The sequence below is a fragment of the Aspergillus luchuensis genome, chromosome 8, assembly GCF_016861625.1.
Source record: "Aspergillus luchuensis IFO 4308 DNA, chromosome 8, nearly complete sequence".
Lineage (NCBI taxonomy): Eukaryota > Fungi > Ascomycota > Eurotiomycetes > Eurotiales > Aspergillaceae > Aspergillus > Aspergillus luchuensis.
Window position 1 is genome coordinate 2,048,743 of NC_054856.1, and position 22,309 is coordinate 2,071,051.

At 48.5% G+C, this 22,309-nt stretch overlaps 6 protein-coding genes across 6 annotated transcripts; 4 read left to right on the forward strand and 2 right to left on the reverse strand.

Moving 5' to 3' along the window:
* Positions 1 to 1,195: 1,195 nt before the first annotated feature.
* AKAW2_80734S (cytochrome P450) lies at positions 1,196 to 3,027 on the forward strand (the record flags this gene model as incomplete). The annotated part of the gene is made up of 5 exons (XM_041681786.1): positions 1,196 to 1,426; positions 1,477 to 1,693; positions 1,743 to 1,811; positions 1,870 to 2,469; positions 2,603 to 3,027. 5 exons carry the CDS (start codon positions 1,196 to 1,198, stop codon positions 3,025 to 3,027), a joined length of 1,542 nt encoding a protein of 513 aa, XP_041548695.1.
* Positions 3,028 to 3,769: 742 nt separating this feature from the next.
* AKAW2_80735S (uncharacterized protein) lies at positions 3,770 to 5,621 on the forward strand (the record flags this gene model as incomplete). Its single annotated transcript, XM_041681787.1, has 5 exons — positions 3,770 to 3,945; positions 4,017 to 4,707; positions 4,776 to 4,935; positions 4,993 to 5,303; positions 5,367 to 5,621. The coding sequence occupies 5 exons, from the start codon at positions 3,770 to 3,772 to the stop codon at positions 5,619 to 5,621; spliced, it is 1,593 nt and encodes a 530-aa protein (XP_041548696.1).
* Positions 5,622 to 6,233: 612 nt separating this feature from the next.
* Positions 6,234 to 7,171, reverse strand: AKAW2_80736A (SDR family oxidoreductase; the record flags this gene model as incomplete). Its single annotated transcript, XM_041681790.1, has 2 exons — positions 6,234 to 7,084; positions 7,150 to 7,171. 2 exons carry the CDS (start codon positions 7,169 to 7,171, stop codon positions 6,234 to 6,236), a joined length of 873 nt encoding a protein of 290 aa, XP_041548697.1.
* A 1,806-nt stretch (positions 7,172 to 8,977) lies between these two features.
* AKAW2_80737S (type I iterative PKS) lies at positions 8,978 to 16,500 on the forward strand (the record flags this gene model as incomplete). Its single annotated transcript, XM_041681791.1, has 3 exons — positions 8,978 to 9,148; positions 9,201 to 9,956; positions 10,012 to 16,500. The coding sequence occupies 3 exons, from the start codon at positions 8,978 to 8,980 to the stop codon at positions 16,498 to 16,500; spliced, it is 7,416 nt and encodes a 2,471-aa protein (XP_041548698.1).
* A 224-nt stretch (positions 16,501 to 16,724) lies between these two features.
* On the forward strand, positions 16,725 to 17,345 carry AKAW2_80738S (uncharacterized protein; the record flags this gene model as incomplete). The annotated part of the gene is made up of 1 exon (XM_041681792.1): positions 16,725 to 17,345. The coding sequence occupies one exon, from the start codon at positions 16,725 to 16,727 to the stop codon at positions 17,343 to 17,345; it is 621 nt and encodes a 206-aa protein (XP_041548699.1).
* Positions 17,346 to 19,706: 2,361 nt separating this feature from the next.
* AKAW2_80739A (uncharacterized protein) lies at positions 19,707 to 21,340 on the reverse strand (the record flags this gene model as incomplete). Its single annotated transcript, XM_041681793.1, has 3 exons — positions 19,707 to 20,065; positions 20,136 to 20,422; positions 20,481 to 21,340. 3 exons carry the CDS (start codon positions 21,338 to 21,340, stop codon positions 19,707 to 19,709), a joined length of 1,506 nt encoding a protein of 501 aa, XP_041548700.1.
* Between the last annotated feature and the right edge of the window lie 969 nt (positions 21,341 to 22,309).

Consider the following 22,309-nt stretch of genomic DNA (forward strand, 5'->3'; position numbering starts at 1 on the left):
AACAGAGACTCTGGTTACTGACCAGGGTGGCCAGGAGAATAAACAAAAATGTGTAACTACGTAGCCGAAAAAGCTAACTGGTGTAGACCAGGGGTATTTGTTCTACTTGCTGTTTGCGAACATTATGTTTGAGACCACTATCAGCGGTCCACAGATGCCTCCCATACATAGACAAAAATTAGTAAGTAAGATGGTTTTGTAGGCCTACTAGATGAGCAGGCGAACAAAAAGTTAATAAGAAGAAAAGACTTTTAGTGAGTGCTGCTTGAAATTTAAGTTTTCCTGAGCAAGCGGGCCGAAAATTAGCAAAAAAGAAAGCCCAACGCGGGGCTCGAACCCGCAGCCTTGAGATTAAGAGTCTCACGCTCTACCGATTGAGCTAGCCGGGCTAGTTCGGTGAAAGGAGTTGCCTTGAAATGCTACATATTCCTTACTAGAGGCGCCTGGTAGGCAAAACAAATTGACTTGGTGTCTGGGTTTTTGTGCCTGGGGGGAAATAGCCGGTTCACGCCCCTAAAATCAATTGAAACATGCTGCTTCACTGTACATAAGGGTCATCAGCGCCTTTGGGACATGAAAACACGAAAATTCTACTGACCTCAATTCCCTTCAGCTCTCGTTGTAAAGTGGAAATGCGCGCATGGAGATGACTCTACCTGCATACGCCCATCACAAACTGGACTGGTAAAGCACATAATCGTTCTCGAGTGGACTGGGAATATACCTTGATATCCTTTTGCATTTGGTGAGCATCTTCCTGGCAGAAGTTCAGCTGGAATGTGGCGCTCCATGCGCCATACCTTTTATCAAAAGTCCCCTGCATGTTTGATGCCACACTGTGCACACAGGCCGTGAGTATGGTCGAAGAGACGCCGACAAATCCCTCCGAGCTCGATTAATGCACGCATAATACCTTTTTATTCAACTATTTGATGCTACGCCCGGAATGTGAGACATTAATGACGCGATCTGTTCAGGCCAGGAGGGTCACTATCCCGTCAACAAGGATAGCTGGGAAGCCGTAGGGTGAAATATACATGACAAACATCGGATGTATCGATAATGAGGACGATACCAGACCGATCTAAATTGAGCGCTCGCTCGGACTGCAGCGATTATAAATTGAACTTCCAGTGCCCTTCTCTCACCCTTTGGTGTAGCACAACCGGTTGACTCATTTCAAATTGCGCCCGCCATGGAACTCAGTGTCAACGCCAAAGAGCATGGCAACCCTCTCGGGCTAGGCACTTTAATGTGCCTGCTTTCTCTCATGCTCATCTTTCTCCTTCAATGGAGGGATACATCCGTCTCGCAGAACGGACTGCCCCTGATTAATGCAAGGAGACGATTTGAATTTATCGACTTGCTCGCTAAGAAACGTTTCATCACAAACGCACAGGATCTGCTCAAAGCTGGACTGAAAAAGGTAGGAAATTCGTAATTCCCAGCGATCAATGATCAGTTGACCATCTCAAGGCAAGTGCATTCAACATAGTCACCGAAAATGGGGTCATGATGGTCCTGGACCCCAAATATGCCGACGAGATCCGTAATTCGAAAACACTGAGCCTCCGAAAGACTCTAATAGAGGACATGCATGTCAATGTTCCTGGGTTCGAGCAACAGATGCAAGCTCTGGAGGATGATGAGATCTTTCAGACTACTTTGAAGACAAAATTGACCCGGAACTTGGGTGGGTTTCTGTCCCATACCTGTGGAGTATCAGCAACTGACAAGAACAGAGGATCTAAATGAGATACTGTCTCAGGAGGCAACGGTCGCATTGCAGGAACATTGGACTGACGATTCCGGTATCATTAATATTGTTCACCATTTTCTGTATGTTGTGATAAAACTAATAACTACCAGAATGGCATGAAATCCCCCTGAGCCGAACGATGCTCAAGATCATCGCTCAAATCAGCTCCCGAGTCTTTCTAGGCGATAAGATTTGCCACAACCCCAAATGGTTACGGATTTCCGTCGACTACTCCATCGACCTATTCCAAGCAACATTCGAACTGCGCATCTATCCTCGCTTTCTGCGCCCCTTGGCGTCCAAGTTCCAGCCATCTTGTCGAAGGCTTCGTGCCGACATACGAGAAGCCCGAAGCATTATCGAGCCGGTCATAGAGGAACGTCGAAAAGCCAAGGCCATCGCAAAGCTGGAAGGGAGAGATCCAGAACGTCATGAAGATACAATAGAGTGGTTGGAGGACGTTGCGAATGGAAGACAGTATAATCCTGTCTCTGCGCAGTTGTTGCTTTCCAGTGCGGCTGTGCACACCAGCTCCGATATGCTCACGCAGGTATTATACGATTTAGACGGGCGGGAAGAGCTCATTGAAGCAATGCGAGACGAGATCAAATCTGTCTTCAATAATGGTTGGGAAAGGTCCTCGTTGGCGAAGCTAAGATTGATGGATAGTGTGTTGAAGGAGAGTCAGCGCTTAAAGCCAATCAGCAGCGGTATAGCATCCCTTTATTTCTCTTTTCTCACCCCTTCATCGTATAAGCGACCCTTGTATACTTTAATTTGCCTTGACCTGTTCTTGATGGCTTTGGTATGAAGTGTCCCTAAGCTAACATACCCACCACCAAGTCTCCATGCGCCGCATGGCCGAGGCACCTGTCACCTTATCCGACGGCACGATCATCCCGAAAGACTGCAAGATCATTGTCCCTTGCCTCCGACAATGGGAAGAGAAATATTATCCTGAACCCGAAACCTTCATTCCCGATCGCTTTCTCAAGCTCAGAAACGAGCCTGGCCACGAGCACACCGCAGCGTTTGCTAACTCGTCCCCGAATCACTTGGGCTTCGGACTGGGCCGACACGCATGTCCGGGAAGATTCTTTGCGGCGAACGAGATAAAATTAGCGTTGTGCCATATCCTGCTGAAGTACGACTTCAAAGTTGTTGGGAAAAAGCCCGAGACGATAGTGTTTGGGACAATGTTGGCGGCGGATCCGAATGGGGTGATTGCGGTCAGAAGGAGGCAGAGCAAGGAACAGGTTCGTCTGTAATTGCAGTGAGCTCTGACAACTGAACACTTATGTTAGTTTTCGGCGTACCGCGGTACTTATCAATATATACTCCTGCTCAACTCTGTTCTCATCTGCCCTGTTAGTCTCGTCTTCCTACCCCTCATAAGCCCCGTGCCCCGAAGATCACTTTTATGACCAATAACCGGGGATGGACTTCGCGCATGATGGCAGATACTGCATGCTGCAACCTCTCGTGGACCAACATGTCGTGCGCGATCGGACCATCATTATGTTGCTCAAACTTTTCCCGTCAGCATTTGATATTCACTGAGAAGGCCATGTCACAAGAAGGGTAGGAAGACTCGCTCGTCAACCACCCCACTTTCTTAGGCATTTAAATCGGAACATGTAGATGTAAGAGCTTCGAGGGCCGTCTAGGCTCGGTGAAAACAGAGTTAGCAGTCACGGAATTATCAGCAGAGGGCACGTCACTGCTGTCTCCAGCTTAGAAGTGGGCCTAGTGTGCAGAAGGAAGAGCATTGTTGTATTTTAAGGTGGATGTTTGGGAGACGGATGCTAATAAGCCTGCGAATCGCTAGTGGGGTTTTGGGAATAACGCCATCATGCCTGCAGCTGAACTCATCCACTAGCAGCTAGCCACCTTGGCGGCTCGAGAGAATTTCGGACGGAAGCCGCAGGGATTCTACGAGACCACTGACATATAAGTTATTTCGTCTCGGGCGGAAGTTGATGGGTTGGATGATTTGGATTTTCCGTCGAAATGGGCCGCGACACGATTTCCCAAGTGACAGTCGAGACGGATGCGTCTCGCTCTCACCATGAAAGTCCCAAGGATAACGAGAGACTCACAGTCAACGAGAACCATGTACTTCAAGAACGGAGGATTGGTGTGCTGGGAGCCATCTCTCTGGTTGTTAACAAGATAGTTGGCGCTGGGTAGGTCCATCGTTCAGTCTATTCACTCCGCCTTTCCGATCTAGATCTTGAGAGTTGCTAACGGCTAGTAGAATCTTCTCTACACCCTCAACTATCTTCAAGCTCTCTGGCAGTGTAGGATTGTCGCTGATACTCTGGGTGGTGGCCGGAATCATCTCTGCCTGTGGTGCCCTGGTGATGCTGGAATTCGGCAGCGGGATGCCTCGATCGGGAGGCATCAAGGTGTATCTGGAGCGATGCTTCTCTCCGAAGCAGATGCAGACTTGCATCTATCTTTTCTTCTGTTTGTTCTTACAGGTCTCTGCAAGCAATGCGATCACTGCCTCGGAGTATCTCCTATCAGCTGCTGGGGTAGACTCCACGACCTGGAAGGAACGAGGGCTAGCAATAGCGGCCGTATCATTTGCTGTCGGCGTCCACACCTGTGCTCCCCGGCTCGGGCGCGCAATGCAGGATTTGCTGAGCATGGTCAAGCTCTTCACATTACTGTTCATCGTGTGTACTGGATTCGCAGCTTTGGCTGGCCATCGGCGCATCCCCAACCCTCACAACTTCGACCTGAAAACATCCTTTGAAGGCACTTCGAAGAACGGATATGACATCGGTACGGCTCTGCTGGACGCGATATTTTCGTACCAAGGGTACGATAATGTGAATGCGGTCCTCTCCGAGGTAAAGAACCCGGAACGCACCCTCCGCATCGCACTCCCATCCGCCATGGGGATCATCACGGTGTTGTACGTTCTCGCTAATGTCGCCTATGTAAGTTTTGCCCCCAGCTGAGATATACTCAGGATATGGTGACCTAATTCTCTTTCTCATTCCAATAGTTCGCTGGTGTATCCAAAGAAGAATTCCGATCAGCCAACGTCACGATTGCTGCCAGCCTATTCCGCAATGTGTTCGGTGAGACAGCCGCAACGCGAGCCCTACCCGCTCTTGTAGCTTTGTCCGCTATCGGCCACTTGTTGGGAGTTGCGTTTGTCGTCCGTAAGTGACTCTTCCATTATTCCTATATACCTGTTTGGCTAAAAGTCGTTTATCCAGCGCGCTTGCTGCAAGAGTTAGCGAAAGACGGCATCACCCCATTTCCAGACATCATGATGCAGAACCGACCGTTCAAGACCCCGATCGCAGCACTATTCGTCCATCTCTGCGTCACGATTCTATTTATCTGTGCTCCACCAGCAGGGGATGCTTTTTCATTCGTCATTGGTCTTTCCTCGTATCCCATGTGCGCCCTCTTGACTGCCATTACGGTGGGTCTGGTGAAGATGCGATTGACTACATCCGAGGGGTGGTCGTCGTCCTACACTGCGCCATGGCCGGTCATTGTGTTCTACTTAGCCGCCAATGTTGTAAGTTTACTTCGCCATCCTAGCTTTGACATGTTAATGTACTAAACAGAGATGGGTTTGCAGTTCCTCTTGGTCATGCCTTTTGTTCCGCCAAATTCGAGCACATCGAGTATTCCTTACTGGCTTAGTCCGGTAGTAGCCCTGGGGATTCTTGGGCTGGGTGTGATATACTATCTACTCAGATTTGTTCTGTCGCCATGGGTGTTTGGCTACAGTCTTCGTCCAGTGACCAAGGATTTGACTGATGGCTCGCGGGTCGTACGCTATCGCATGCAGAGGAATAGTTCTCATGAGGGGACTGCCGAAATATCTTACTAATCATGCTGTGAAGGTCGTGATATTGGCATATATCGGTCTAGATTAATCCCACAACCTTGTATCTGAAATGATGGAGAGTTTGTATAAACACTTAATCTTAATAAGCTGTAAGTTGAAAGCGAAGTTCCAGGTGTGGTGCTCAAATGAGCATCATCATCGGGCTCTAGCATATGCTACCACAACTACAACACAGGGAAAAAAAAAAGGGGAGGGGGGAACCATCGAATGAGTAAACAAATAAAAAAATAAATAAGGATAAGGCGAAGGAAATACTATACCTTCAGGAGGCATTCAACTACGTTTACACGACGAAGGATAAGTTGGAATTCTAGGCTTGGCATAGGGGTTCTGGAAATGAGGCAAGGTGATATCCCTTGTACGACACCGGGAAGGAAAGGTTATACCTAAAAGGTCACACTTTGACAAATACCCACGTTGAGTTCCTGAACTATTTCACTCATTGGCTATGTACGTGGCAGAGATCAGGCTTCAGTGTTTGGGAGACCTCTGTTGTAACTCACTTTCCGGTTACTTCAACCTCGACTACCATATCTATAATCAATCTTCTTGAGATGCAAGAATTTAATGAAAGCTATCCTTGATGCTTTCGTATCAAAACGTGAACCTCAATTTGAGCTTGTCTCCCCGGATAATTTCCTCCCGGCGAGCATTCAGCTCCAACATATCCCAATTGACACTGATCAAACGCCCAGCCAACCAGTCCCGACGTTCTTCAGTAAGCCAAGAGATAGTATCTCCACACAATCTGGGGTTGTCGACGAATATATCTCGCTCACTCTCAGGAATAACTTCAGCAAGCTTAGTCATGACTATCCCAGGGTGTATGCAAAAGGCCAGGACACCCTGATTGCCAACCTTGTGCATCAGGAAGTCTGACAGGCGGAGCAACGCAGTTTTGCTAATCTGGTAGGACGACATCCCATGACCTTCCGATATAGCGCCAATGGAACTGGTGATCACAATTGTTTTCTGCTGTCCCTGAAGGACTAGATTGAGGAAAAACCGAGTCACAAGGTATGTCCCCTTGAGGTTCACCTCTAGTGTCTTCCACCATTCCTGCGTGTCGCTTTCCAGTATGGGGCAGAGAGCATGCAGGCGGCCAGCATTGTTGACTAGAATATCCAGGCGACCGAAACACAGTTTGACCTTCTCAGCGGCTTTCTTAACAGCGCATTCGTCGGTAATATCTAACTGGAGCTTTAAGACGTTTGGCTTCTCGTGTCCTGCATCTTTCGCCACTTTGTGGATCTCCGCTTCTGTCTCATCGAGATTGTTTCGTGCGATCAGAGCGATAGCTGCGGCTCCTCCCTTGGCAAAGGAAAGCGCAATAGCTCGGCCGATTCCACGTGAGGCTCCCGAAACGAGAATTGCTTGGCCTTCATGGTGACTAGTGGAGATCGGGGCGTATGTATCGTGGTGGATGGTGGGTGTGTAACCCAAAACTGGGATCCTGAGTTCATTACTTGTGTTTTGCCAATAAGGTGATACAAGCATGAGAAAGCCTTACAGGTTTCGTCAAAACAAAGCATTCTGATCTGTATGAGATAGTCGTCTGCTAACTTGGGTGTTCACGGCTCCGTTAAGGTCTGGCCCTGGTCTCGTTTTGGGTGTATAGCAGCTTTTAAGTTAACTAAAACGGTCATATGAAGGGACAAGAATTGTTCTTGGCTTGGCTTGCTTTTATTATCTCTCAAGTAATCATGGCAGTCCGATTACACTTGCACGAGAAGAGCCACATGAAGAGATTCAGCAAACAAGCTAGAAATGCCGATCAGTGGAAACAGCGTATGGATCCCGTAATACCTCTGAAACGCTATGGCTAGAGGGATAAGGAATTGGTCTCTGTAATCGACATGCTGGACATGTAGAAAGAGTAGAAGGAAACAAGGATTCTCATGTATGCTGCCAACCTAGGTAAGACAACAGAAATAGGCAAGGGGGGGCTCATCGCTGCAGGTTACACAAGAGCGTTCTGATAAGCGTTGCAATTTCCTCATTAATAATAGGAGACCGAGGTATCTCATGGGTACCGTCATGTGTGTAACATTGCCTGCGAGTCGAATCACACAATGCTGAAAGCTCCACCCCTGCTTCGTATCGTGGGTCCTTGGATCCGTAGACATGGAGAGTTGGAATCGTGATCGTCCATGGCCCCGCGATATCCGCTCGCAGTTCTTCTTCTGTGATCTCATCTTTCGCAAGCGAAGGCCCTTGCCATGTCTCCTTGCTGGTTTGATGGTGGGTTTGTAAGTCTAACGTTAAGCGCGATATTCTGTCCCTCTCCCAGGTGTCTTCTGGAATGTCAAATCCGAGACTGTCCATAACTGTCAACGGAGGACCCCCAGAGAAGAAAATGGCGGCCTTAACCGGCGCTAGTGCTTTGGATATGCCTGCCACGTCTTGAAGTAGCATACTGGAGACTAACATCGCGCCCTGCGAGAATGCCATCACGGCATCATAAGGGCCATTGCGGGTGATATAGGTCCTGAGCCACGAACAGCTATCTTCGATACTTTTGAGGTTGTCGCTGTGCCAGTATGCATAATATGGGGGCTCGTATACAAGCCCTACACCTGCTGCTGGTGGACTGGGAAGAGGGGCATCGGGGAAATCGTATTGAACGGGAAGATCGGACAGAAGTCCCCGAAATATTTCTGACAAGGTAAATCAATTGTTCATGCGATAAGATACTTGATGATGGGGGGCCAATCACCTGTTTGCGACCTGAACACTTCAGAGTTGCAGCCCTTCCCATGTAGACCGAGAACTCTGATCGGAGGGGACATGCTTTAGTAAACCTGGAACTATGTAGGCTAGCGGGCAAGGGAGAAGAGATAGTCTTGCTGAAAGCAGAACTGTAAAGAGTCTAAAGATATTCAGAGGTGTGATCTATATCACTTCGCCCAAGATGACAAGGAAGCGGTGTGCTGGCTGAAGGTGGTCCAGGAATAAGGCTTCGTACAACATGGACAGGCTGCAAGGAGGCCGCACATGATTTTCAAGCTTTCTAAGCAATTGCAACATCGGCTACGAGGAAAGTTTCAAATCAGCATGGACAAAGTTTGTAAACCTGCAGTTTCTCCCAAAGGAAATGTTAGAGACGTAGATGACGCATATCGGATGGCCCGACGGCAATTACGTGTATAGTAACCTGCGTTTAGTGCATTGACGTTGACCATAATCTGAGAGCACGTAAAGCCACTCCCAATGGACTGGACTGGTCTGCTATCAGGTACACGCCATCGAGGTTCCTCGATAAATGCCAGGACGTTCACCCGTCTGATGCACACCAATAACCAAGAAGCATACTGACTCAGCGGCCCTTATCTTTCAGTATGGATAACCCCCTTGTCATAGTTGGCATGGCCTGCCGAGTGGCCGGTGCAAACAGTCCAAGCAAGCTGTGGGACAACATTTTACAGAAAAAGGACTTGCGCAGGGAGATGCCCCCAGAAAGGTTCAATGTCGACGCCTTTTACCATCCAGATCGCCTGAATAACGGAACGGTAAGCCGTCCTGTTGCAACAGAGATGGACAGCCAGGATAACGCTGCTACAGACCAATGCGCGCCATGGCTACTTTCTTGACCAGCCATTAGGTCATTTCGATGCCGAGTTTTTTGGGATCTCGGGAAAGGAAGCAGCTGCAATGGATCCACAGCAGAGAATCCTCTTAGAAGTGGTGTACGAGGCACTTGAAAATGCGGAAATTCCTCTGAAGGACATCCGAGGCACTAATACCTCGGTGTACTGTGGTACCTTTGCCAATGCCAATGACTACAATTCACTACAGGCAAAGGATCTCGAGAATTACCCTATCTATGCGCTTACTGGGACAGGAAACCCAATCCTCAGCAACCGCATTTCTTACCTGTATGACTTGAGAGGCCCTAGTATGACAATCGACACAGCCTGCTCTTCGTCACTCGTCGCGTTCCATCTGGGATCCCAATCATTATTGAACGGTGAATCTAGCATATCCATTGTCGCTGGAACAGCCCTTCAATTTGCACCGAACATCTATCAGACAATATCAGACATGGGTTTTCTTAGTGATGACGGCCGTTGCCGCTGTTTCGATGCTCAGGGTGGTGGCTATGTACGAGGCGATGGTGTATGCGCAGTCATTCTAAAGCGTCAACTTGACGCAATTTCCACTGGGAACAGAATCCGAGCAGTGGTGCGAGGAACAGCAGCAAATCACGATGGGAAAACAGAGGGTATTACACTACCATCGGCTGAGGCCCAGGCTGCCCTGTTCCGAACGGCCTACCGCTCTGCAGGCATAGACCCGGTGGATACCCAATACTTCGAGGTAGGTTGCCCATGAGACTCTTTGAAAAGCCCATGAAGCTGATCACAAGTTCCAGGCTCATGGTACAGGCACGAGAGCCGGTGATCCGCGCGAAGCGAGGGCCATTGGTGAGGTCTTTGGAACAGAAAGAAGGAAGGAGCCGATTTGGGTTGGCAGTGTCAAGCCCAATATCGGCCATCTCGAAGGTAAGAAGCAAGCGAAGTTCATCATGAGTTGCCACACCACAAATGACTCACGAACATCAGGCGCTGCCGGTCTCTCTGGACTCATAAAAACCACACTCGCTTTGGAGAAAGGATTAATCCCGCCTAACATGTTGTTTCAAGACCCAAACTCGGATATTAAGTTTGAACAATGGAAGATCCGGGTGCCAACGAGTGAGACTGTTTGGAGCACCTTGAATGATATGCCGCGCCGTGCCAGCATTAATTCTTCTGGATATGGAGGATCGAATGCTCATGTGATCCTTGAGGGCTATGATAGGAACAACCGCGCCCAGGAAGACGAACTTGACCGTCTCTGGCCAGCAGAGAACCGATCATTTTTACTTCCAATTACTTCCCATAGCCCAGATGCTGGGGCCCGTGGACTGGAAGCGATAATAGAATATCTGAATAATAAAGATACGTTACGCATAGCCGACTTGGCTCATACTCTTACCACGAAGAGAACGCTGCACCGCTGGAGAACATGTTGCATCGGCCACGATTCACAATCGGTTGTTGAGGGCTTGGCTGCAGCACGCCCTACATCACGCTGGGTGGATGCAAGTAGCCCTGTGAAGCGAGTAGGTTTTATATTCACCGGGCAGGGTGCTTTGTCATTCGATACTGGTAGAGACTTGATCGAGCAATTTCCCTTGTTCCGTGAGGTCCTGGAAAAGTGTGATGCGGTATTACAGTCGCTTCGAGATGGACCTTCCTGGACCATTAGAGAAGAGCTCCTGCGCAGCCAGGATGTCTCCAGACTAACCGAGTCCCAATTTTCGCAGCCAATTTCCACCGCCATACAGCTCGCCTTGGTGTGCTTATTGAAAGCCTGGGGAGTCACTCCCACTGCTGCCTGTGGACACTCATCTGGTGAGATCGCCTGTGCGTACGCCGCTGGGATAATCTCGCTCGAAGCAGCGATTGTCATTGCTTACTACAGAGGCGTATATATGAGCCGAGGAACACAGACAGGTCTATCTGGCGCCATGATGGCTGTTGGAATGGGGCAGAGCTCCGCTATGCAAGAGGTCCATAGCTTTGAAGGCCGCCTGAACATTGCTGCAATAAATGGTCCTACAAGTGTCACAATATCCGGAGATAAAGATGCTATCATCGAACTCAAAAAGTCATTAGATGGTCGTGGAGTATTTACACGGCTGTTGAAGGTTGAGCAAGCATACCACTCCCATCATATGGTACCCCTCGCACCAGGATACCAACGCGCCATCGAAGAGCTCTCAAGCTTCAGAACCCAGAGTGCTAGCTGTCGCATGTTTTCCAGTGTCACAGGACGGGTGTGCCATGGAGAAGAAATGACAGCTAGTTACTGGGCTCAAAACATGGTTTCTCCGGTCCGTTTCTCGGATGCACTAACAGGAATTGTCTTGGATGATGAGGATCAACAAAATGTTGATGTCCTTCTTGAAATTGGACCACACCCTGCGCTGAAAAGCCCAGCCACAGAAACAGTTTCTTCCCTGTCACTGACACTTCCATACTTTGGAACGCTATCACGCAACCAGTCCGCTCAGAAGTCTTTGCTAGAAGCGATCGGACAGATGTTTTGTCTTGGATATCCCGCCAATTTGGAAGCAATCAACCAGAGACAGACCGTCGTCGACGGTAGCGTTGTTCACCAGCCAGCCTCTGAGAGGCTTTATGACCTTCCTTCCTACTCTTGGAATCATAAAGATTATTGGTTTACGACTCGGTTAGTGTCGGAGCACGTACACCGTCCATGGAAACATGCTCTTCTCGGTGCCCCTGTTCCGGGCTCAATGAAAAGCATGCCGCGGTACCGCAACTACATTCGGCTCAGCGAGCTTCCCTGGCTGAAAGACCATGTAATCGACTCCAAGGTTGTCTTCCCCGCGGCAGCTTTTGTCTGTATGGCGATCGAGGGCGCGGTACGGATTGAGTCTGAGCGAGTTAACATGAAGATGATCAAGGTCAGGGATGTTTCCATCAAAGCGGCCCTAACTTTACGGGAAGACTCGGAACAAGGGCTTGAAATACTGACGGAGCTCTACCCCGCCACAACCTCGTCGCGCACCACGTCGGATACCTGGTTCGAGTTTGTAATAATATCCTACGATGAGGCCAATGAGGGGATAGAGCATTGTCGCGGTCGGATCAGCGTCGATTATGGTCTTCCCCAGCCAATCAAACCAACCAAAACATATCCTCACCCAGAGGATTTGTTGGAGAAGTCAGACCGCTATATGACACCCTCGGCACTTTATTCACGACTCGAGGACCTGCATTCGGTGTATGGTCCACGGTTCGCCCTCATCAAAAATGATGTCTCCACGGGAGATGGGTTTGGTGTGACAACAATGTCTTTCGACCCCAAGTTTCAGACACCTCACGAGCTCAGTCAGAAAACAATCATCCACCCAACATTCTTGGATGCCTCTTTCCATGTTATGTTTCCTGTCATTGAGGCACTTCTGAACAGACAGATGTCACAGGCATTTGTGTCCACCTTTATGGGGTCATTGGACATCTCAGGCATGCTTGTCAAGATCGCCGGCACATCGGACGTGCAATATTATAACGTTTCTACATTCACGGAGCTACCTAGTCCCAGGCTTGCAATTAATGATATCATAATAGCTCAACCAAATGGCAATATTGTTATCGAGGCACGCAACATTGAAGCTACTGCTGTGGAGACGCGGAGTGCGAAGGCGAGCAACCGAACCTTGTTCTTCCGGCAGCGCTGGCAGCCTTGTTTCGACTTTCTGTCAGAGAAATCCATGATTCCTTTGGGAAGCAGAGAACAGGATGTAACTCAGCTACTAGACCTATTCAGTTTCCAATATCCTATGGCAAGGATTCTCTACATCACCTCCGAGCCCAATAAGGTGCCAGCTATTGTTGAGGAATCTCTGTGGTTCAAGGGAACTCAACGGGCAAGGTTCCAAGGACTGAATATTTGGGTGGTCGGGAAGGCAGATCAACAAAAACTTACATCGTTCAACAAAGGTTCGATTTCATCTACTGAGCCTACCGGCCGTTATGATCTGGTGGTAGTCGATGCCAATTTAGATCACTTCGGGAATCCGAAGGTTTCTGAATTCTTGAACGACTCTGGTGCAGTCATGGCAAAGGCGTCGTTTACTGGAGAGGGTGCTATGGACCAAATCCTTACACCTCAGCCGTGGGGCATCTTCAGACCTGTACATGCAACGAAACACGCTATCGCTCCGCCAGAAGTAACACTTGTCATGCCAGCGTCATATCGACGGTCGGAGAGAACCGCAGCCGTTCAACAACACTTACAATTATCGGAAAGTATTAACATCGCTTCCACGATGGAGCTCCAGGAGATCCCCAAGTACGGCTTGGTCGCATCGGTAGTCATTGTACTCGCTATCCTTGATGAACCATTTGACTCCACAGACGACACCTGGATTGGCCTTCGGGAACTGTTACAGACTGAAAATATCAAGGTCATTTGGGTGGTTGAGGGAGCGACCATGGAGTGCGAAAACCCAGACCAAGCTGCACTGCTCGGGCTTTTGAGAACAGCGCGGAACGAAAACCCAGATTCATTCTTCGTGTCACTTGACGTGAAAGACAAAAGCGCAGCTGATTCAATTGCCGAGCGAGTTATCGAAATCACCACGTACGATAAACAAGAAGAGGAGTTTGCTGAGCGAAATGGGCAGATCTACATTCCACGAGTGGAGGAAGATGTGGATCTCAACCGAAAGCTCCCCCATGGTGTAGGAACCGAACCACGACTTGATAGATTCGGTGATTACCCAGCACTCACGCTTCGTATTGGGCAGATTGGGCTTCTTGAATCTTTGCATTTCGTGGAAAATCAGGATATCCTGTCCCGTTCATTGAGCGATGATGAAGTCGAGATCAAGGTTGCGGCGTCATCGCTCAACTTTCACGATATTGCAGTTGCCACGGGTATTATCCAGGACTATCAAATGGGCGACGAATGTGTGGGATTCATCACACAAGTTGGTAAAAGTGTTGATGAAACGGATTTCAAGGTAGGAGACAGGGTTGTTGCTTTCAGCCCGGGAATGGGGGCCCATGGCACCGTCGTTAGACCACCAGCCAGGTTCTGTCACAAGGTTCCCAGCTCCGTGGAACTTACTGAGGTAGTGAGCCTCCCGGTGATTCTTTCTACGGCTCTATACTGCCTTGTGGACATCGCACGCCTACGGTCTGGGGAAACGGTTCTGATCCATGCAGGAGCTGGTGGTGTGGGGCAAGTAGCCATTCAGATTGCACAAAGCATCGGCGCTCGGGTTTTCGTGACTTGCTCTAAACCAAAGAGAAGTTTTCTTCGCGAGCGTTATGGTCTGGCTGATTCAGAGATATTCTCCTCCCGAGATGATGGATTCACTGCTGAGATCCTCGCCGCAACTAACGGCGAGGGTGTAGATGTCGTCTTGAATAGCTTGGCCGGTCATCTATTGCAAGCATCGTGGGGATGTATCAAGAAATTTGGCCGCTTTATCGAGATCGGGAAGCGTGATATACATCAAAACTCAGGCTTAAACATGGAGCCATTCCGCCGCAACGCCACCTTTGCGGCCGTTGACATGGTGCTCGTGTTTCAGGAGCGACCGAGCTTGGGCCGCGAAATACTTGCCAGGGGCCTCGATATGTTCTGTCGTGGCATCATCAAACCCCCTTCGGAGCTGCATACGTTTTCCTTCGGTCAGGTTGAAAAGGCCTTCCGGATGTTACAACTCGGTCGCAAACCAGGGAAAGTGATACTGATCCCAAAGGACGATGACACAGTCCTCGTAAAACCGGCCCCATATCAACAACTTCCACTCTTCATTCCCTCCAAAACATATTTACTTGTTGGTGGACTCGGAGGACTGGGAACTGCCCTTGCAGAATGGATGCATCTTCGTGGCGCGAGGAAATTCGCTTTTCTCTCACGTTCGGGTGCAACGACCCCGGAGGCTCGGAAAACTATTACCTGGCTTCGGTCGAAGAGAGCATTAGTCGATATTTATCAAGGAGATATTGGTAATCTGGCTGATGTTAAAAGCGTTGTGGATAGAATTAGCCACAGCCTCGGAGGGATTTTCCACATGGCTGTTGAGCTCCACGATGCCATGATCCGCTCTACTAGCTTGACGCAAATTCGGAAGTCTCTGCACACAAAGTGCCAGGGAGCCAAGAACCTCCACGAGGCTACTGCTGGTCTCAACCTTGACTACTTCGTTTGTTTCTCGTCAGTGTCTGACATCTGCGGAAACAAAGGACAGGGAGCTTATGGAGCGGCAAATGCTTGGATAGACGCCTTTATGCGGTGGAGACGTGAGAATGGCTTTGTCGCAACTGCAATGAACGCCGGTACTGTCACCACTCGCGGTCTAGTTGCGAACAATGTCACAGCCAAGCAAAGCTTGGAACGAAGCAAGTGGGATATTCTCACTGAAAAGGAACTTATGTATCTGGCAGAGTGCGTCACGCTCCAAGAGCCCCACCCATGTCCACCAGGTCTGGATTGGCATCAAATAATAGTCGGCGTCAATGTCAATGATCCTGATGTATTCTGGGCGGATCGATCCTTGTTCCGCAACCTCTATGCCAATAGAGCCTACGGGAAGGGGTTAACAACAGCAAATAATGCCAAGAATCTCGGTTCCCTCATTAAGACCGCAGGTGACAAAGTCACCTTGAATCAGGTTGTACTGGAAGCCTTTTTGGGAAAGATAGCATCTGTTCTTGGTGTTGGGGTCTCATCAGTCTTGGCCGACAAACCTTTATCTCACTATGGCCTCGACTCCATTATAGCTATTGAGTTTCGGAGGTGGTTCACGGAGGTCCTTGAGGTCGACATATCTATGTTTGACATTCTGGCGGCGAAGTCCATTCATTCTCTCGTCTTGAAAGCCACTAGCTCAATGTCGACAAACCTTGGTCACCAAGGCCTGGGGCAGAGGAAACATGAAAGCACTAACACTCCCTCGTCCATCAAATCCAACATCTCAACATCAAAGGGGGAAATCATTCGATCGCTTACGCAATCTAAAGCCCAGGCTCCTTTGTCCACGTATCAGATGAGCTTGGCGAAGTTGATCAGAGAGGATTCGAATATGTTGGCTGTTGTGAACATTCGAGGCATGCCCTCAATCGAAGGGCTAGAAGGCGCCTTTCGCATTCTCGTCCACCGCCACAGCGCGCTACGTACAGCTATCCCGAACCTTGGGCATCTTAACATACAGTATCACATGGCTACGGGCAGATTCAATTTCATGTTTTATGACATGCCCAAGTTGGACAACCCGATCGACTATATCGAGAAGTCAATGAGGAATGGTGCAAGCTTTATGATGTCATTGTGAATGATCAGGATACAACAACTGTCAAGCAACCTCAGCTTACATACGGGGACTTTGCTTTGTGGCAAAGCGCTCGACTGAACAGCAAGATGCCATCACATGCTAGGAGCATCAACGGAGTCTGCAGCAGACCATGTCTGGACGCTATAAGTAACTCAGCTCCCGTTAATCAGCTTCCAGGCGGAGGAAGCGATCGAAGCCGCGTTACCCTCTCCCTGGCGCCCAACATGTTCTCACGCATGAAGCGAATAACAGCTTCTGTTGGAGCTCTGCCTGCCCATTTCATACTTGCAGCCCTGCAAAGCTTCTTGCTCTCGCAGAATTGTGTTTCAGACACATGTATTTTCGTGGTCGACGAGGGAAGGCCTCATGTGGATGTAGAGGGAATGATTGGTTGTTTCACCAGAATTACTCCCGTCCGGTTTTCCATTAGGTGGAACAGTATCCTAACCTTCGAGGCTCTACTTCAAAATGCTAAAGAATCTGCAACTGAGGCCATGGAACATACAGACGTGGATATTGCACGGATTGAAAGACATGGCTGCATCTCTCCTGGAACCAGAGAAAGCTCTACAATTACGCAGGCTGCCCTTCAGTATGAGAACTATAACCAGTTTGGGACTTTCCAAGCCGCGGACTTCGATATGTCTGTACAGGACCACATGCTACTGCCATTGCACGTGCCTATTTTCTTGAAAGCTATTGAAGTGGGTGAAGAATTGATGCTTTTGATGGATTGTTCGCTATTTAGTATTCCTCGTCCGACTGATGCAAATGGGTTTCTGGAGTCGTTCGTGAGTCATCTCTCATCATTGATTCGTGATCATCGGCAGCCTGTGATGCCTTAACGGCAGGTGTCTGTCATGTGAGATCTGGGGATAAGTATCTGTCAAGCATCGGCTTCATATAAGTTTGATGATGAGCTAGAGGTTCGGAGCTAAGTAAATTGCGATCATTAAAACCAGAATGTATAAAATAACGTCTCTCCTATGTCGTGGCATGCTTTGCTTCGTCCTTACTTGTGCTTATTGCGAGTTTGAGGGACATCAGAGCGTTCCGGGCCATATCAATGTAGAACGATACACAATAATTGGGAACAAAGGGGGATAGACCGAAAGTCACTTTCTAACTGCTGTGCCCTTCTCCTCTGCCATAGACAGAAGGTCTTGATCTGCAGAACCCCACCCCGCAGTAAATCTCCGCGGATGTCTCAGGCTTCTCTTCTACTGTGACGAGACAGGAGGCATTGGCCCTTCTCAATTGTGAGGAAAGCGATGCTGTGTTACTATGTCTCCTTGTCACTGAATGCATCCTCAGTATATTAATGGTATAGATGTGCAGAGTCATGCTCGTCAGGCTACGTGTTATAGTGATGTCTTGTCTCACCGCTTCTCATGCCTATGGAGAACATGAGGTCTCTGATTCAGAGGACCGCCGTGACTACCGGAATGTTAAAATAGGGACACTTACTCTAGACTATTCAGAGTATGTCATGCACACATTAGGAAAGGATAAAAAGGATATAAATAATGAACTGTCGTCAAGGAAATAGCAGAGATTGTATATATTGTCTATCAGCCTGCTTTGTCATAAATTTGACTCGGGGAATCAACTACTAATAGTGGCCTTTATGGCAATGTTGGTGTTAAACACACGTAGGCTACTTTTGGTGTGTCACAAATTCAATTGATATCAGTTGAGCAAATAAGTGCTCATTGGATGCCTGCATTATCTCTGAAATTCGTATACGGCGTTTGATCGACGCTGCATGTCCGCGGGGTGGCTAACTCGGGGTATGTGGGGAAGGGTGCGGGGGACGGCCAGCAGTTGACCGGGGTAACGCCAGGACGAGGTTGCAGGCAGGGAGACTGCCATGCAAGGGTAGTACGTTACGGGGTATGGAGACCAGTAGAGTATGAAAGCGAATCAAGAAGAAAAGAGACAGGGCTGAACGGAGACAAGACACGTCAATGCAGGGGCCGTCAAGCTGGGGATGTATCCCTTTCTTCGAGCTGCCATTTGTCAGATTACATAGAGAGTCTTCAATTGCAATGCAACTACTGCAATGGGACGTGGTGGCATGTACTGGCGCTTTTACATAGTCGAACAGTGGCTGGGGAAATAACCTTTCATGATGATTCCCGAATCCAATTCAGACATGCTCAGTGGTAAGAGGATCTCAACCAAACAAAAAGCAATATAGTACTAGTGGAAGAGATCAGTAGCTGGCAATGACAGTTTTGAGGGCAGTAGAACTTCCCATACACCATTGTATATCTCACCGCACCTGGATGAAAGTTAGGAGAATATCGTATGACTGTCCCTTGCATTTATTCTGGAACGACATACCACGACTGTTCCGGTGATCGGGTTGTAAGCAGTCATATTCTACGACATGTGAGTCGTTCACTCTAACCTTTGCAAGTATATAAGGGAGTACAAAGAAAGGACCTCGCCGGTCATGATCTCCAGAGGTTCACCCATAACACCACTGACTCAGCGACTCTGAAGACTCGTTCTACATTACGTATGCCTCTCTCCTGAACCCAGAAGCCGCTTTCCTAACTGCTACCCAGACCACCAACCCATCATGCAATTCTCGTGGCTCGTTTACGCTGCTTGCCTCGTAGGCCTCTCTACGGCCCAGTGCGGCAAGCAATGTGCTAACGCTGGAGACTGCCTCATCTGGCCATGCGGCACATGCAACCCGGTAGGTGGTTCTCTTGGGACCGTTAAAACCAATCTGACATTGGACAACTTTCAGGACACCCACCAGTGCGAGCAGACACTCCCGCCGGCAAATTGAGCGGAATCAACGGTATTCAGAATAAGGGGCAACGTACTTAGATTCCCTGGCCTTAGTATAGGTTTTTGTCCATTCTCTCGTTGAGTGGTTTTCCCTATCTTGTCATGCGAATGCAAAGGCCACGGAAATGGATCTCAGAAACTACCAAAATACTATTTCTTTTGCATAGAAGTATTCTGTTTCATCTTCCGTCCTGATAAATGTTTCCATTGAACTTTATCATATTATAAGCCGATGCTATCTTCTCAACAAAATAACGTAACTCCAACCGGTCAAGGGAGATGTTCTCTTTCCCGAAAGAAGTGACTACTGAGCAATTATCCTGTAAATACCCTAATAGGACCAACGCTTGTATAGTATAAAGGATACTTTACAAATAGTATTCAGCAAACTATCCTAGCTGCTATCTAGACCTTCGCATTTGTTTAATATGAAGAACGTGCAAAGTTCCATTGGCAGTATTATCATCCTCCATCAACCTGTCTACCAGGCGGCGAAAGCTTTGTGTCGTATCTAAAGTATCGTTGCCGTCTTCAGGCCACGCAGCAGATGGATGCTTTATGAGAGCCTTGGCAACACACCAAAATTCTGCAGCATGGATAATGAATCCGGCTCGTTTGGCAGTACCTGGTTCAATCCCTTGGCACATTGAGTCCCAGTGGATCTTCCACCGATTCAATGCACGATCCACCGGTTCAAAGACACGAATGTCATCCATGAATGTGTGCAGGGCTAACAGGTCAAATAATACACATTGTATCGCTAGGATAATGTAAGTCAGGGTCTATAGATGTCTAGAACTGGAGATAGGAAAATTTGCCGTGCAGCATACCGGAAAGGACAAGAAATGATGCGAATATAGTATTCGGAAAATATGCCCCATGTTGAGGAGGTTGGTCTTCGGGCCTCATGAAGTCGCGAAGAACGGTCCGCAATCGTAAAGGTACGTGGGGCTTCTGATCCTTCAATGATAGTTCCTCCCATTCAACGGCATTGTGAGCATGGAATAGGTCATCTCGTTGCGGTATTTCGAAAGCAATCTCATCGAGTCTCAGAAGGCTCGGATAGCGAAAGAAGATAACGCAATAACAGTCCAGCAGGTAGATGCCTGCCATGACTCTGATACATAATGTAAGCCCAAGTGAAATAAGGAATTCAGAGTTGATCTTTCGCCCACCTGACAAGACTTTCACGGAGAAAATATGTGTCCCAGTCTGAAACACCAGGAATAAAGTCATTCGTAATCTTGTTCAACTCGAGCATACGAATTGCAGTAAAGATAGTTGGCATGCGTTGCAAGCGAATGCGTCGTATGCTATCTTGATTTTCCTTATAAGACTGCAAAATAACGACAAGCATTGCAGCTTGGAGGGTTTCTAAAGTGCCACGGGAATCGAGGATGTCAGTATTTCCATGTAATAACTTCTTGAAAGCTAGTCCTTCGAATACTAAGTGTTCGGTGACGTTTGAGTATGTTGCCAGATCATCTGAGCGGTAAGGGTTACTGTAAACCGCCCCTAAGAGTACCATTGTCAGAACAAGAAGATTGGAGGTTTTGCTCAAGCTGAATGCGGCTGCATTGATGTAGTGTGTGTGGAATGGATTGTCGAAGAATGCTTTAATGAATTTGTCGATGTTAGAAGGAGTAAATAGCTGGCGGGCCTTATCGATGTCCAGGGTTTCTTGACCCAGTGCATCTTGCTGTTCGGAGCAGGTGAGAATTCTTAGGAGCTCGGCGGAAGTGCTCTCAAGATCTGCATCATCGAACGAGTACGTCGCACTGGGTTTTGAGTCGCATGGTGGGTCAAGATTAGCAGTACATATGAAAGAGTGAAACATCCTTTCCCAAGGATCTGTGAGGAAGTATGAAAATCCCGGTTGATGGTTCACAGCACAACAACCAATTTGCGGATCCGCACCCGTACATTGAGACAGCAGGCGGAGACTTTCGTATTTCGATTCACTCTCTACATTTGTATAATGTAGAAGAAACGGTATTGTCAACTTTGCGGGGCGATGGCATGGCTCCCCTTCCATTGATGGATTGATATCTTCCGGCAATTGACGAGTTGTGCCTTGGCTAGCCTCGGGGAGTCTGGGTGACTGCTCGTGCGTGCGGCTGAACGAGCAATTCAGGCCCTTTTGTAAGCAGGCCTCGCAAGGAAGCTCTTCGTCACAAAATATTCGTGCCGTAGCGCAGGCGTTACATGATTTTCGCTTTCTCCCTGGCTTTCCTTGAGTGAGGGGTTGGTAATCTCCCTTGTGCCCGCATCGTTGAAGATGGCGACGTAGAACGTCCCTGGTGGTCAGAAGTAAGTCAGAGCTATTAATCCACTGATACTCCTCCAATGAGAAATACCTTCTGAGATAGGCACCACCACAGAGTGGACAAATTAGCTTTTCCGATGGTCCGTCTAGCTGTTATTAGATGCCGGAATGAATGGAGGGCCGGCGTCGCTTACGACTCGCTTCATGTCGACGCAGGTGGCTTTTGGTAGAGAAGGCTTTTTGGCATACAGTACATCTCACAGAACTCCTTTCACGAGTAGTTCGCGTACTCGACGGACTCTTGTGTGGCATTGGTGGATTCGTCGACGGCATGATAGAGTAGGTGCATGAAACGGCGAAGTGAATTTTTGGGGAGGTTCGGCGGGAAGGGTTGTAGCACATGTGGGGACGGTGGCAAAAGACCAGTTGAGACCACTTCATTCAATCGAAGCTGAATAGACCCCAACAAATCTGTTGTTCCGAGTCAATTTGCATTTGTCAAAATTGGAATAACCCCTGTGCGTATCTACGGAGCTTTTGTGCATGACGTGCACAAAAGCAGTGGGGATACATTGACCCTGCTTATTCCGCTGTGCCGATTAGTCGGGAAATCCCACATGCTAGTCGGGAAATGATCCACATCAATGTATACCCCTTCCCTGAGGCTCAGGTACCAGGAGGAATATTTTCGTAACCCCATCGGTCGCAATTGTCTAGGACATCATGAACTATATATCG